Genomic DNA, 16,086 nt, shown 5'->3' on the forward strand with positions numbered 1-16,086 from the left:
GAAACCTCCCCCACGAACCTTCTTGCCCGTTACCTCCTGTCCTTGATGAAGGAGTAGTAGTGCCCTGCATGAGCCTGGCCACTGTGGACAATCACACCAACGAGCTCGTAGTTTTCTGTAGGGGCAACCTTCTTCCTTGGGGAGCCTCCTCCTCCTCCCTGGTCTGTGTTCCTGCCGTTTTCCCCCACTTCTGAGGACGAGTCCTGACGAGCCATCCCTGACACAGTGTAAGGTTCCATGTTCAGCATCCAGGGAAACTGTTTGAAGAGATATTTTGGATTAATCAAGACATTACAGTGTGTACACGCTTCTGATAATTTTATGAGAATGGCATCAATACTTCCCACATTGGGAACACCAAAGGAAAATATGGAACTTCAACTTATGCTTGTTACACAGATGTTAAACAACAAACTCTCTTTAAGGAGGTTTTTTGCCTTGCTTTCTGAAAGGACCCCGAGAATGTTGCAAACAAGGAAAGCTCTAAGGAAAAACATTTATTTTCTGTAGAACTACCATGTTGTAAGTGTAGCACATAATCAAAATCTCTGCTAAAAATGTGGGGAAAAGAAGGAAAAATGAATAGGAAGAATGAGAGTCCACTACACAAAGTCACTACCATGCTGTTGCTGTAAGTGTACCACATACTCAAAATCCTTGCATCAAAATGTGGGGAAAAGAAGGAAAAATGAATAGGAAGAATGAGAGCCCACTACACAAAGTATCTGGGGAAGGCACCATAAAGCAAAGTTTTCTTACCCTTATTTGCTCATCGTATTTAATAGAACGGCCACTCTCCCAGTCAAAGCCAAATCTCATCAGGTGAATCACCAGCAGGCTGGGTAAAACCTTAATGCAGGTGCGCTTCACTGTAGTTCTCTTGAAAAGAAACAAGAATATCACCTCTATCTGATACCCCAGGCCATCTGCAGCATCCTTCTAGAGACTCACAGTGAAAATCCAGCCATGGGCAGCAGGGTGTCCACAGGATGACTGGGATATGTCTCAATGTGTTACACAAAACTTTCCCATCCTGCCATCCCTCCAAATTTTTAGTTCAGAACGTGAGTTAGGGGCATTGAACCTCCTGCCTTCAATGTAGTAAGAGTGAGCAGCATCTAAGCATGGTTTCCATGACCATGTAATGCTTAGAAAACATCAAACTGCACATTGATTCTTTCACAAAAATGAAGAATCAATACCTTTTCTTTGCACTTTTCACAGTAGTATGCATTGCTTCCTTCCAGAACCTCTCCTCTAACAAACTGATCCAGTGATATTTCCAGGCTTTGACATGAAGTCACACCAAGGTTGAGAGCCATGAAGGCTTCCTCACGCTCATACCTAAATTCAAGAAGAAAACAGATTAGGATTTACCCAACTGGTAGGAACAAGACAGATGTTTAGGAAAGAATATTGCATTGGCCCCACAGCTATCAAAGCTGTGATGCTCACAGGGGCATTTATCTACTTTCCAGTGCTACTTTGACCTACATATTTTAATAGTTCTGGGAGCACGTAACTTGGTAACTGATGCACTCAATGTGACATTACCTGTGAGGACAGTCCTTGCAGATCTTCTGATCAGAGAAGATTCCTTGAAAAGTATTCTTAAATATTTGGTCTCTTCCTATTTTCTGTTGGAGGTGTAAAGTTAGACATCAGTTGGATATATTGCAGGGTGGAAGACCAAGAAATCAATAGGAATTTTAAACTCTTGAATACTGTGCAGATTATAAAATAAGCTAAATGGCTCTCTGCCTTCTTTAATAAAGATCAAAGCAAAAAGAGAAAAAAGGAATCAAAAAAGAAATTGCTGAGGTTTTTACCTTGAGGTACTCATCCATTTGATCTATAAGACTGGTGAAGAACTCATAAGCATCCTGTTGCTCTCTAACATAAAGTTCCTTATTCCACATCTTGAAAATCTATACAAAATGTAAGTATACGTTAAAAGATGGTTGTTTCATAGATACATAGCACTAAGAATATAAATATATTTTTCACATGTTTGTTTTTTTTTCTTTAATTAGAGCTCACTTTATAAATTCTGCAATTGAAAAAGGCTGAATAAATCATTACTTTTTAAGTAGAAAAGCTTTAGATTCTAAACAAAAGGATACAATACCTTCCAAAAGTTCTCAGGTACATAATACTGTAGCTTGCTTTCCATCAAATGACCAAAAAGAGACTGAACTTGATAGAACACATTGTCATCAGGATTGTCAGTATCATCATCAATGGAAAGCAAGGCCTGGAAGGAAACAAATAACCTTATTAAACTGGTTTTTGGAAAAATCATTACTATAAGCTGTCATGGCCCACAGCACTACAACTTAAAATTTATGTATTTATTGTGCATATTTATACACACACAGTTGACTTCTCATTTTACAATTTGTTTACAAATGGTGCTAAGATGAAGTGGTTCAAGTGAAAGTAATTCCAGAAAGAGGATTTTATTGGATGCTGAACTAATTACCTCTGGGAGACCAGGCTGCATGTACAGCTGCTGGAAAACAGCATTCATGTAACAAGTAGCACCACCATTCTTCAGTCCCACAAATCCAGAAATGGAGCGACTGTCCACAGGTGGAAGGTACTAGAATGACAAACACAATTTTGTCCAAATAACTTATAAAAAACATGAGACTCCAACAACATTCTACAGCTTTTATAACCACCTTTGTATTGTAGAATCACAGCATGGTTTGAGGTGGAAGGGACCTTAATCCAGCTCCACTCCTGCCATGGCAAGGACACCTTCCACTATCCCAGGTTGCTCCAAGCCTCATCCAGCCTGGCCTTGGGCACCTCCAGGGATGGGGCAGCCACAGCTTCTCTGGACAACCTGTGCCAGGACCTCCCCACCCTCACAGGAAAGAGTTTCTTCCTGATATACAACCTAAAACTACTCTCTTTCAGTTTAAAACCACACTCCCTTGTATGTGAGCTCTTAAGAACAATTTAATGGAAAACCAGGAATATAAATTCTGAAAAACTGCAAGATCACTGTATTCAGTCATTTAAATATTTAACTCGTTGCACAACACTGTGCAACATGTTAATATTTAATGGCCTAAAATGTAATAATAAGTAAAATCTGTGATATTTAGGAAATATCACAAATTCTTACTTGTGATACTCAGATAATAACAGACAAAGACACACTGGAGTATCTGCTTCTGAGGAAGATCAAATGTATCTGCATTTCCCCTTAGCTGCATTGTGGCATTTTAAACTGAAGACCATGGAAATCTCATGAATGAAGCAACAAAGTAAACCATGCCCAGCACTCCAAACCATGCTAACACAAACAAAAAAAAGCTTCTTGCTTACATCAAACTCCTTGGTGAGCGCAGGGTCACACTGGTGGTGCATGGAAAGCAGCTCCTTGGTAATCAGCTGGAGATTGGAGGGTGAGCTATCAGCCAGCATTACCAGCACCTCATAAGCAGCTAATCTGCTGTCTGCTGTGCTGCACCTGGAAAGAAAACCACAGCTGAGGTCTACTGGCTAGATGACTCAATTATTTCTAATTCCAGAAAGCTGTATTACTCAGAACAGGCAACAATTAATGTTCTAAAGAACACTTTGAGTCATTAAACACTCCTGAGGGACTGCAGAGTGCTATTTTTTTTTTCTTTCTTGGGGTAGGAGAATGGGGAAGAATCCAATGAGAAGAGTAGCAAGAGGAATACTCCTTCAACCAGCCTCCTTTACTGACATGGATACACTTGCTAACATTCAGTAGCAAGGAAAAGGAGGTGCTCTAAAAGAAGACAGAACTGGTTGCATGTCTGAGGACAAACAGACAGATATTCCATCATGTAACACTGATGGAGACAAAATGATTTTTTTACAGGGAGGGAAACTTGGGAAGAGCTAGACCAGACAACATCCATGCTACAAGAGATGAGCTTAGACCTGAGCTAGACCAAAAACCCTCCCAACCCAGCTCTTTTCAGTAGTCATTCAGTACAGCAGCCCTTTCTTCTGAAGGCCAAAGGCTTTATTTACTCTAGGCAAACAGAAGATCATGCTTGGGATGAACTGCAATGGAGCAAAGCTGGAGCCAAACACTAAGGTGGATCAAGTCCCATTCATTTCAGGGGTTGTTAAACGCTCCACTGGAACTTTCTTGTGGGTTTGTGGAAAGGCAGTGAGGATTTGCCTGATCTGACACCAACTACTCAGTGCAACACAAACAATCCAGCTGCATTAGCTCAGAAATCCACATGAGCTAATTTACACCCACCCCTTCAGATACTGTATGGCCAGAACAGCTGTGACAGGAAGGAAAAGCCCACTCTTCTCTCCAGTTGATCTATTCTGGGCTGTATCAGCTTTTTCAGGTGCAAGGAGACTTGCTTTGTGTTAGTTTTTTTACAAAATAGGTAGGGAGAAGGGAAAAAGAAAGTAGTGGAACTTCTGAGATTCTCTTTTACAAGGAGCATGGGAAGTTAATTTCCTGCTCATGCTCCAATTTAGTCAACTTCCCAAGCAGTAACAAGCTAAAGGAATATTCTTTGGACTTAGGAAATCAGCACTCAGTTGTGCCTGAAGTTCATCATTGATCTAACAAAGCACGGACTTTGAAGTACAGAAATGCAAGGATATTGGATCACACAAAAATGTATAAAATGCTATTTGGGCATTTATGTAGGAAGTGTAGAAAACTGGAGAAATGCTCCACCACTGGTATCCTACTGTCTGTCTGTAGGATTTAATACTAACATCTGCATTCATGACATTGAAGACAAAACTCAACATTAAAAAAAAAAAAAAAAAGAGATTTTACTTTGGGTGGAAGTCTTGCTGACTGATTGCAGCACTGCCTGCTGGGGAATGGCTGTTCAGAATGATCCTGGATGCTCGGAACAGGAAATCATCCAACAATGGCTTAATCAAAGACGAACCTGAAACACAGCAATCTACTGTTAAATACTTACAGTATCACTGCAAATGCCAAAAAGGTGATTGATAACAACAAAACCACTTCATAGCACCACATCAACAAATGTTTTATCAAATATTAAAGGCACTGCTATAACCAGTCCTCATAGCTCTGTATCACTTCTACTGATGTCTTCACATGACTGTCTAGTCACGTGTTAATGCAGAATTCACTGCAGTCTAGCCAATTTAAAGAGGAATACTCACCAACCATTTCCTTCTCTGCCCCACAGAGTGAAAGGAGAGTCTTGATGAGCCTCAGGTGTCCTGCTAAGAGGATGTTATCAGCCTCACTAGTCTCACACTCGGCCGTGCGGTTGGGCTCGAAATTGTCCAGCCAAGTGATCTCATCTTCTAACATGGCAGCTGGGCTTATCTTCAGCTGCTCCATTTCTGATGCTGCAAAGAAAATAAAAAAAGCAATACAGTAAAAATTAGCAGCTTTGGAAATGCAGAATAGAAATACAAATAATTTCAAACAGTTTGGTAATGGTCTAGTTTTGCCCCCATGTGTATCAAACCTTCCATCAGGGAGCTCAGTTCCAGAAGGAATGAGCTGCTCTGCAGCTACCCAATGCCAAGAATAGACCATGCCAGGCACTACCACAGGACAGTCAGCACAATGGCAGGTCCCTCTGAGCTCAAGGTGTAGTAATCCCCTTCTTCAGGCAATTCTGCATCTTTTCTACAGCTTGGAAGCTGCCATCAGAATGAAGGAATCAGCTGTCTGCACATACTTACATGTCAGGTCATCCAGTAATTGACATCTCAGGTCAAAATATTCTGTACACTGGGACAAAAGTCTGAAACAGATAGAAATAGAAGAAAGGTTTCCTTAAAATCAAATTTTCTCTAACCAGCTGTCTTTAAAGTCTGTGTGCTCTGTCCATCAAACTCAAAGCAGCATAACCATCTAGGTGTGCTTCTGCATGCTGCAGCTTTAAATAAATATTCCTTCCCAACAGCTACTTCTGAATGTTAGGAATCATATTTAATCTTTGTTTCTTCCCTCACCTCATAGCAATTCTAGTTATCAGTTGACAATAAAACAACAACACGCTTTAACTTCTCAGTTACTCCTCTAGAAATTGCAGCATGTCTACCTCCAACACTTGCCAAGTGCTAATCCCTTTTTCCTAGAGCTCCCACAGTGCTGCTCATTTCAAAACGTGTCAGATTTTCTTCCTCAATAAACACACATGTGCCTTACCTCTGGTTGATTCCTCTCATGATGCTGGTTGGTGACCAAAGAGGCAGCTGGGCCCCAAGAACAACGCTCAGGAGGAACTGGTTTGGCTTTTGTACATCTGGGTGAGCTGATGTGTCTGTCTGGCTAAGGGTGTACAGCTGGTCACAGGCAACACGACGAATCTGCAACAGATCATTGTCATTGGCAAACACCAGCCAATAACCTCAAAGGTTGTAAAAAATCCCCACACTCCTGTTAAGTTAGAAATCTAACAGAAAAAAAAAAAGGATATTGCAATGGTGCAAACCAGGCTATGAGCTCTGCACCCACCAGCCAGGGTTTCTAGGAATGTAACAAACCCTGTTCAACCCCGAGTGAAAACCTCTGATAAACACAAATTATAAATGCAGATAAAGGGGTGAGATGCAATGACTTCATGCAAAATAAATAGATGACACATGATGAAATGAAGTAAGCACAAAAGTCAATATATTTTAGGATATCCAAGATAATCTTAAATCAAAAAGAATGAATTTTATGAGGGTTCTGACACTTGGAATAAATTTTCAAAATTTCAGAAGTATCCATCAAATTTTACCCAAATCGAAGTTACTTGAAACCTTCCCTAAAGTACTAGTTTTACAGAATTTGTGTCACCAAAATGTGACTATTTTCTTCAGACTAATCACAGCACAGTCCCGTGCATCTCATAGATGAAACAAGCCTAGAAAATGTAATACTACAGCATTTTCTATCAAACTATCACCAGATACTGGAATTACCAACAATTATACAAAGGTTATTTATTCAAATATTAATCTGTGGGAATACTTGCAATAAACAATTTTATGTTCAGACCATAGGAAATTATCAAAACATGCACATTTCAGAAGGAGGCTTTAGAAAATTTTTAGAGGAAGACCCTCACCTCAGCACTTGGTGATCCAAGCAGAATATCAATGATGAAATCAGCAACACAAGGCAAATTGTAAAAAGATCCTGGAACATAAGAGTATCAGGCTATTGTATTAAAAATAATATTTTTAAATAAGTCAGTTACAGTCTTGCATTAAAATACCACGGGACCTAGAGGGCATCAATACTGAAAAGCAGTAAAGGCTATTTCCTGATCTCCTTCCCTCTGCAGTGGCTGCCACCATGATATAACAGCATTTTCCTTGCCTTCCTGCACCACCAGTGTTTACACTTCCTGTACACAAAGACTCAGATACTGAACAGGAGCTGTGCAAACAGCAGCACTTACAAAATTACAGACTTCAAAGGCAGTGCAAATATTTATATTCTGGCAGCAAGTCAGCTTTCCCAAAACATTTCACCGAAGCATAGCACTACATGCCTTATTTCAGTCCTGGAAAAAAAATCCCTGTAATTTTTAATGAAATGTTGTGTTTTTAGCTTGAGCTATCTCAGTTACAAGTTTCTCTTTTTTTTTTTTTTTCACTTGACTGTATCCCAAAGCCTCATCCCACCTGGCTTATACTCCAAACAGTGAATAATCCAATTTTTTTCCATACCTAGCTGCTGACTACGTAGCTGAAGGCAGGTTACTAAGAGAGACAAGGCTTCCCCAGCAATGAGAGCATCTTTGGTGGACACAGACTGCTGCCTCACACAGATCCCAGCGTGCAGCGCCGTGGGCTCCCCTTCGCTTCCTGAACTGCAGTTACTTCCTGCATTAAAAAAAAGAACAAATGCTGTAATTCATTAAATTTTACTCAGGTGTTTTCAGCTTTTGGTCAGTTCTCTGCAATTTAAAAACTTCTCTGAATGCCTGATGAATATACATAAATTTGCTTAGATTTTTTGTAATTTAGTTGTATAATGTCCCAAGCTGCGGGAGACCCAAGAGGATGAATATCCAATGAATTCAGCTTCAAAGTGCTCAGCTAAAATTAAACTAAATGCTTTTAGACTGGTTTAGGGACACAGTTAACCCACCTGAGCTGCTAAGTCTGTTTCTAATCCCAGCAGGGAAGAGAGTGTTGCTCTCTTTGATGGGCTGACTGCTTCCCACGAGGTCCAGGCGTCCTGCAGCAGCAGCCCACGAGAGGCGCATGAAACAAGCCACTGTGGAGGTGAAATCATTCACCTCCATGGTCTGGAGGAACAAGAAACAGCAGTCACTTCTGTGATATTCAACAATCCTTGTTAACCACAGGGATGAGAGGAATGTATCTTCTGGATCGTGTCGAAGTGACATTTACATTTGTTTTCTGCTTTCTTCTCTATACAGGTTCAAGGATTCAAGAGTCTCTTTGTTCCCATTGAGAGATTGGTGTTGCTATCTTAGGAGAAGTAATTAATTTTTTAATTCCCCACGAGGATAGATACCCTTGCCACCTATCTGCAGGCAGGCATGCTGATTTCAATCGTTCAATCCATTTGGGAAGCACTGCCCAACAACCTAACACAGCACACTTGTCACATTAACTATAAAGTTTCTTTCAACTGGACTGAATGGGTTTTCAAACAACATTTTATAAGGTACTGAAATAAAAAAAAAAATCCTTTTTCTCCACAATACCATCAAGCAAATTTAATTTTTAATGAGCTATTTGGAAAAAGCATGTCCAATTCTTTCTAATTCAAAGTGTCTTGGATTATAAAGCCACAAGTTGAAGCAGGAACCTTCTCCTTTCAATTCACAGAAAATTAACAAGAGTAAGATCTTAAGAGTTAAGTGTGACTGAAGATAAATCACAGTAAGACTTCTGTGTACATCTATATCTTGCAAGCACTTTTGGGGGTACTGCTTCCCTTTGTAGTGCTAAAATAATTTATGAGAATATGGTAAAATTCAGATCAAGACTGTAAGATACACCGATGGTCAAGATTTTCAGAGGCTTTTAAGTGGAGCCAGGGCAAAAACCTGAATAAAAGACTGATTAAAAATCTCAGAGTTATGCAGCTGTCATTGGGGATGACACTGCCACATCAGAACCATCCAACACCTCCTTACTTGTATGGCAACTCTTGCAGCTGGGATGATTTCCTCTACCCTGATGGAGGATCTGTCAGACACGGAGAGCTGGCGGTAGGAGGACTTCTCAGGAGTGCCACAGATGGACATCTGCCTGCTCGCCTGCCGGCTCACGTTGCGGAAGGGCCGCGAGGACAGAGCCTCCACCCCATCCTTGATGAAATCCTCATCCAGCAGAGTGGGCATTGTCTGCCCAACCAGCAAGAACCTGCATGCAGAGTGAAAACATCATGGGCATTGTCTGCCCAACCAAGAACCTGCATGCAGAGTAAAAACATCACGGGCACTGTCTGCCCAGCCAGCAAGAACCTGCATGCACAGAGTAAAAACATCATGGGCACTGTCTGCCCAACCAACAAGAACCTGCACTCACAAAGTAAAAACATCAGGCTTGTATTTGAATGCTCGCAGAGTGAATGAAACAGAACTCAAAGTACCAATTAATCTTAAATATTAAAAGCTGCATGCTAAAAGCCAAAAAAGCAGCACTTTCTCTAATTATAAGCAATTACATACCTTGCAAGCTGCAGGCAGATGGAATAGACTCCTTGTCTTGTTTCATAGTCCACCTCTGATGGGATGGAATCTCTCTGCATCACATTCACCACCAAACTTAAAAACAAATCGATAAGACAGACTCCATTTGGAAATGTTTCAATTAATTTATGTCTATCTTTCCTTCCTCCTATCCATTCAGCTGAGTCCCAGTTCAAACTGACTTGGAGGCCAACACCCTCATTTTCTCCTTTTATAGCTACAGATGGAAGCTTTCTGCTCCTGCTGGAAAATGCTTCAAGATCTCTTGGGCAGAGGAGTGTCATGGATAGAACTGGACACAAGAGCAAAGAATACTTGAGAAATCTCACACAATCAGTATTGTCAGGTCTTCCAAACCACTCACACTGTGCCTCAACTCTTATCTGAAGAGAATGAATTTTCAAGACTGTAATTACAAATTTAATTTGGTTCCCCGTGCATGGCCTAGACTTTGACTGCTTAAAATGTCCACTGGTGTCTACACGAGTAGAGTGCAATGTACACTCTTGCAAATTTGAATTGAAACACTTAATTGTCACAAACTACCCAAGTATCAACTACTTTAGTACAAGCTACATTTCACAAGCTTATTTGTGCCTAACTTGATTTTGAGGTTTAACAACATGTACTCTCTTAAATATGACAGCTACTGGACAGTGGTGAAACAGCCTTGGGTGGATTTTTTTCTCAGAAAAAGAAGCTGACAGGATTATTAGTGTGCTACAGTATGGAAATAGGAAACCACACAACTGCTAACTAAATGAGTGCTACAAATTGAGTCAAGGTTTTGAAATCTAACCTCAAACCTCCTGCTCTGAGGAAATTTTCACAGAAAGACTTGGCACAGTTTCTTGCCATTTCATCATCTGCAGTTGGCATCAGCTTGGAGCTCAGCACCTACAATAAAAAAATAAATAAGCAGATGTAAACTACCACCCCTCTTAGTGTTCTTTACCTGGTGAAGTTTGAAAAGTGTAGCAGAAAAAAAATCCACTACAAATGAAGCAATTAATACACTTACACAAAACTGTAGTCAGTAAGAGAAATCTCATATACTCAATAAAGCTCAAATATTTAGAACAACCACAGTAACTACAGATGTTTATTCTGAATCAAAGTATTTTATTCTCACTGCAGTTTACATGTTAAGGGAATGGATGAAGTACATGGAATGTCATATTCTGGTTCACTTGGTGCTTCTTAGAAGCCCAAATTCTTTTTGGTTCTGGATTTTCAATTCACAGTTCCCCACAGAACATCCTACAGATGGCTTACTTATTAGTCACACCTTCTGAAATATAATTGTACTACTATTGTTTTGGTGTTTCTTTGTAAAAGATGGCTCAGGTAATTCTAGAGGCTTTATGAACATCACCATTCTATCATCCCTCCTGTTTTAAATCAGCACTAAATTTCAGAGTACAAATACACTCAGAAACACAGCCAGAAGGAAGTCTGTGGTCTCTGTGGGTCAGTCACATTCATGTTTATAATTAGTTTCAGATCAAGACATTGAAAAAACCCAACACCCAAACAAACCAACCCACCAAAAAAAACCCCCACAGAAATCCCAAAACCATCAACCAAATAAACCCTGGGCCCTCCCAAAATCCCAAAAACCCCCACAGATATTATTCTCTTTCTTGAAAAGTCTCCTTGGCATGTACAGTCAACAATGCTGCAAACAAAATACATCCCTTTCAGGTTCACAGATCAGAAGAATGTTTTACACAGTTCCAGGCATGAAATCTTATCACGCCCTGGACATCTGCAACATTCAATTTTCATCTCTTTCATATGTTCTGCAAATTTCCTGTGCACATTTTTTTCAGAAAGCAGCTCAGAGTGGTTTTCATCTTTTCACCAGATAACCAGCTGAGGGGATAGAAAAGCACATATTCCTTTTCCTGAGAAAAACCATCTTCCAATTGGCTTGACTGGCGTTGAGGAACAAGTCCACTCATATAATCTCTCACATAAATCTAATCCAATTTATTACTTCTCATCCCTTGCCAGAAAAGCAAGCAATTTATTACTTGCTTTTATTCTTTTCTCTGGCACAGAAGCAGCAGATAACTGTCCCATCCTACTGCTATATAACCTGTCAGCTCAACAAGACACCCTAAACCATTTGCTTTGAGTTGTAGAACTTGTCAACATATTCCAAAGACATAATCATGTATCTTTCACTCCAGCTGTACAGAAAAGGGGGAATCCTAAGGAAGGAGTGTGATGACAGTGTAGGAAGATGAAGAGCTAACATTAAACTGTGGAAACCTAAAGGGAAGCAACCACAAGAAAATTCCTACAGTAATCTTGGCACACATCATGAAGGAAAGAGAATAATTTTGTCTAATGTTCTGGAAGCAGTTGGCAATTGGTCCTCCAACCTCAAGTTGTTCAAATCACATTTGTCATGGGTCCTTATAAACAGTGGGACCTGCAAGTAGAACTAAACACTGTCCAGGTTTTACTGTGCAGGTTACTGTGTCCTACCAACAACACCAGCTGAACTCCTGTAATTCTTAAAATCCATTCTCTGAACTCTAGGAAAGGATCTTTACAGGGCTCTATCCAGGCCCTGTATTTCACAATTTTGGCTGAAGAATGTAGGAGAACACTTCTTCCACCTTGCAAATCACACAAAGAAGGGCCTGGTTTCTCAGTAAAGTCTCTGAAAGGAAATTTTCTGTCCCTTTCATTCTGTGTAAAATTTACCACATGCATAAAAGCAGACTGTGTCACAATATTTGCAGTTTTCATAATGACCCCGTCACAGTGGACTCCTGCCCAAAAAACCTAGAAATACTTAACCCTTGCTGCCCAGAATCACAGAAAAAAGCAAATTTGTTTTCTTACCTCTAAATTGTAGAGCACTCTGAATGTGGACATGCCTGGAGCAAAAGATCTGAAAAGGCTTTCTAGTATTGAACTGGCACTGGGCTGATGTTGGTGTTTTGAAGACAAGGATGGGGATTTTGAGGACTGAGAACTGGATTCTGAAAGCAGTGTTTTCTAGGAGGAAAAAGCCACAGAAGAAATATTTTGAGACTCCTCTGTTTTGCTGTAATTGGGAATCCATTTCTTACAACCCCTGTAATAACCCTCTCCTCTCTGGCTGTTTGGAAATAAGTCAGTAATGAACACTGACTTAACATGAACATTATTTTGCTGTAGTTTCAAACCCTCTGTGTATAATAATCTGACAAGGAATTTAAGGAACCTGGCAGTAAAATCCTTTGTGTAGCTCACCATGATCAGTTATTTAATCCATACCTTCCTTCCCAGGGAATCAAGCTGATCAAGAGCCTCCTGAATAGCTGGGTCAGTGGGAATCAGGAGCAGAAGTTTCCTCACTCGCAGCGTTATCCTGAAAAGAAATCACAAGTTACATATATAAAACAAGGGCTCAGCCACACTGGCCTGGTGGATGCCTGCACACAGCAGAATATTCAAACTGGGCACTGGGAGCAATTCTTTAACATTTAGTAACCATTTAACTGGCTTACCTTGGCTCCTCCAGGTTGGCAAGCTGGTAAAGCATATCAAACACATTACACACGAGAGCCATGACGACTCCAGGGAGGGATTTCTCCTGAGAATTGAGCAGAAATACAAAGGTCTTTTTCTCACTTCTCTGTTACAAGTAAATTTAACAGAGCTCTTCACTGAAGCAAATGGCCCAGGTGCCAACCTGACCCACAGAAACCCCAGCTACTTTCTAGGCTGAGACAACATTTACATAATTTCATTTCCCTTTTTACAGTCAATTTTTGAAGTCAGCTGTTATGACAAGCAAAATACAAAGAAGATCGAGTGCTCTGAACATGCCAGTTGAACTTCTTAGTTTACTTTCATACTACAGCTTTTCAGTAGTGAAAATGTGGAAATCTCTACCCTCAACAAATAAACAGTCTCAAAATTAAATCAGATGGGTCCTATTTGTTTAAAAATCCCTGCAGAGATGAATAAACACCAAGCTGGCTACCATAGGTGACAGAGCACAGATTATAAAACCCAACCTCCTTGCACAAGGCAATTGTGTGCTTAGATAAATTGGTTCAATGGCAGCTTGAAAGCAAAACCAGATTACTAAAGACAGGAAGATCTTACTGGAGCTCCTACTCTCTCCCCCATCTATCCCTGCTTCAGGAAAAATCTGAGGGAAGGTTTCAGGTAATTTTCTGCTGTACCTGTTCCATTGCATAGGATGAACTAAATACACTGCTGCTGTTGCTGGAGCTGGTTGAGGAATCTGCAGAGCTCCCTGATGGAGTCCCACTTCCTGATGTTTTTACTGTAAGGATTTGTTCATCAGAGAAGCCCAGCTGGTGGAGTAGCTTCTGATCTTTGTTTACTGTTAGCTGCAAGAAAATATTTATTGTTTAGTTCTGGAAAAGACTCATTCATAAAGAAGGGGAATTCTTTGTAGTTAACATACCAGGCTGTCATTGGCAAATATCTGTATATTTTCCACAGGTGAATTCAACATCTTTGCTATCTTCCACCTGACACTTCCTACAGTTTCATTGCTATGAGCCTGTGAAATTAAAACAACACTGCTTCAGTAAGTCTGCTCGAGCAGTAAATGCCAAGAAAAATTAAAATCTTCTGAAAGAGTCTTCCTGCATGGGGTGGTAAAAGTATTGTTCATAAGAATGTCAGGATAGGACAGCACAGAAATGCTCCAACACCCACAGTGAGCAAAAACCTGATTTTTCCCATCCTGGAATTTAATGACAAAAATACATTTGATCCACAAACACTTTTATATACATATTTTTAACATTTTCAAGAAGAGTTTTCAAGTTGACTGGAATCTTTATAACCATCTTACTCTATTCAGTCCAGGCATAAAACCCACCAAGAGTGGCTACATAACCAACAGTCCATGGCACACACAGGCTGGGCACACCTACCTCTATGGTGAAGGTATCTTTGGTAGACTCATATGTAACATTAAGGGTTAAAAGATGTCCATGGAAAGAGGCACCATGAGGTAGAATAGTTCGGGGAACAGAGTAAAGGTCCTAGAGGAAGAGAAGGATGACAGTGAACATCACTCTTGAAAACAAAGACAAAGACATTTCTGTGATGGTGGGTAACTAGAATTGCATGTTTTAATAACTTTTACTGGTTTTTAATAAAATTGGAAGTTGTTTTCTTAGCCTTGCCTAGTAGGAAATTACACATCTTACCTCTATTGTTATCACATAACGCTCTGCCAACAGCAGCAGTCTCTCAATTATTACAAGTTTGGTTGACCTAAAGATAAACATTGAAAACAAGAGTAACTTGTCTTGCAGGTTCATTTCCAACGCCCACGGGTAACTACCATGAATTGTCTGGTTTTGAAGGCACCTCCTTAAACTTGGAGTTAATTCAGCAGAAATGAACTAGGAAAAGAGGCTTATGTTGTACTGCTTGAGATGTTGCCAGCTTCAGAAGAAGATTGGTGTTTCTAAAGGTCCCACCCTATGCTCCTATATTTAAGTTACTCATATTCAGGTATGATTAAATTAAGCTCGAGGCTGGAAAAACCACCTTTTCTCTCCTAATTTAAGAAGGACCACACCTAAATCCCACTGCCTCAGAAATATTATATGATTAATAGGCTGGTAATAACCTGTGGGGTTTTTTGTTTTGGTTGGTTGGTTTTGGGGGGCTTGAGGTAGGGTGGTTTTTTTGGTTTTGACCCGTTGTTTTGGGGTTTTTTAATGTCTATTTGGCTTTGGTTTTCTTTGTTTCCTTGTTTTGTTTTTAAACACAGTTTTTTCAAAAATCTCTGGAACTCCTGTTGCACAGCAATTGGAATATTCAGCTGAGGAACCACCAGAATGTACAACTATCAACTACTGAGAATTTCAATTAGCACTCAAAATCTTGTGGGAAGCAGCTGGGAGCAAATGTCTACTGTCATATTTTTTCCTTGAGAGGCTGGCCTACCTGTAAGGAGACTGAACTGATGTTGCCACTGTAGGCATGGCAGTTGCTGTGAGCATTTTTGTAGCTCTGGTGACAGCATGTGTTAATGTTGGACCGCCGAGCGCAGAGCTGGCTGCCTGCAACAAGAGCAGAGCAAGAGACAGTCAGGATGTCCTGGAAAGCTCAGAGGACAAAAAATATTTGTGGAAAGAATTTTTTTCATTAAATTGAACTATCATAGACAAGTATTCTTATTCTAAGAAACAGAACCAAAAAGATGTAGGCATGAGAATAATTAAAATTTGTCCTTTACCTCTAATCGTGTGTAGCAATCAGCAATGAACTTCTTGTGCAGTGAAACTGAATCCTAAAGATAAAATGTATAAATTAATTAGAACTTACACTTAAATCATGGGAGCTACTCATAAACTGACAGAAGCCAACAAATCACACAGCTGAACATGCAGAGTACCAAGAC

General features: G+C 40.1%; 1 protein-coding gene across 5 annotated transcripts in view; it reads right to left on the reverse strand.

Moving 5' to 3' along the window:
- USP24 (ubiquitin specific peptidase 24) overlaps positions 1 to 16,086 on the reverse strand; it is a 61,717-nt gene that overhangs the window by 15,494 nt on the left and 30,137 nt on the right. For all 5 annotated transcript variants that reach the window (XR_005627670.1, XR_005627669.1, XR_005627668.1 and 2 more), the window contains exons 22-48: positions 15,922 to 15,975; positions 15,630 to 15,745; positions 14,882 to 14,948; positions 14,603 to 14,713; positions 14,125 to 14,223; positions 13,877 to 14,047; positions 13,193 to 13,278; positions 12,960 to 13,053; positions 12,543 to 12,698; positions 10,483 to 10,580; positions 9,663 to 9,758; positions 9,126 to 9,354; positions 8,105 to 8,264; positions 7,681 to 7,836; positions 7,074 to 7,144; positions 6,167 to 6,327; positions 5,698 to 5,759; positions 5,164 to 5,355; positions 4,802 to 4,919; positions 3,340 to 3,484; positions 2,483 to 2,602; positions 2,129 to 2,254; positions 1,830 to 1,928; positions 1,555 to 1,637; positions 1,203 to 1,344; positions 760 to 879; positions 34 to 257 (exon numbers count right to left, since the gene is read on the reverse strand). Coding sequence is in view for 2 of the 5 variants with exons in the window: in XM_039711340.1 (XP_039567274.1) it covers positions 34 to 257; positions 760 to 879; positions 1,203 to 1,344; positions 1,555 to 1,637; positions 1,830 to 1,928; positions 2,129 to 2,254; positions 2,483 to 2,602; positions 3,340 to 3,484; positions 4,802 to 4,919; positions 5,164 to 5,355; positions 5,698 to 5,759; positions 6,167 to 6,327; positions 7,074 to 7,144; positions 7,681 to 7,836; positions 8,105 to 8,264; positions 9,126 to 9,354; positions 9,663 to 9,758; positions 10,483 to 10,580; positions 12,543 to 12,698; positions 12,960 to 13,053; positions 13,193 to 13,278; positions 13,877 to 14,047; positions 14,125 to 14,223; positions 14,603 to 14,713; positions 14,882 to 14,948; positions 15,630 to 15,745; positions 15,922 to 15,975 (3,356 nt within the window). In the remaining 3 variants the exon portion in view is untranslated. The remainder of the gene's footprint in view (positions 1 to 33; positions 258 to 759; positions 880 to 1,202; positions 1,345 to 1,554; positions 1,638 to 1,829; positions 1,929 to 2,128; positions 2,255 to 2,482; positions 2,603 to 3,339; positions 3,485 to 4,801; positions 4,920 to 5,163; positions 5,356 to 5,697; positions 5,760 to 6,166; positions 6,328 to 7,073; positions 7,145 to 7,680; positions 7,837 to 8,104; positions 8,265 to 9,125; positions 9,355 to 9,662; positions 9,759 to 10,482; positions 10,581 to 12,542; positions 12,699 to 12,959; positions 13,054 to 13,192; positions 13,279 to 13,876; positions 14,048 to 14,124; positions 14,224 to 14,602; positions 14,714 to 14,881; positions 14,949 to 15,629; positions 15,746 to 15,921; positions 15,976 to 16,086) is intronic.

Source organism: Passer montanus, unplaced genomic scaffold (assembly GCF_014805655.1).
Source record: "Passer montanus isolate IOZ18808 unplaced genomic scaffold, ASM1480565v1 scaffold25, whole genome shotgun sequence".
Taxonomy (NCBI): Eukaryota; Metazoa; Chordata; class Aves; order Passeriformes; family Passeridae; genus Passer; species Passer montanus.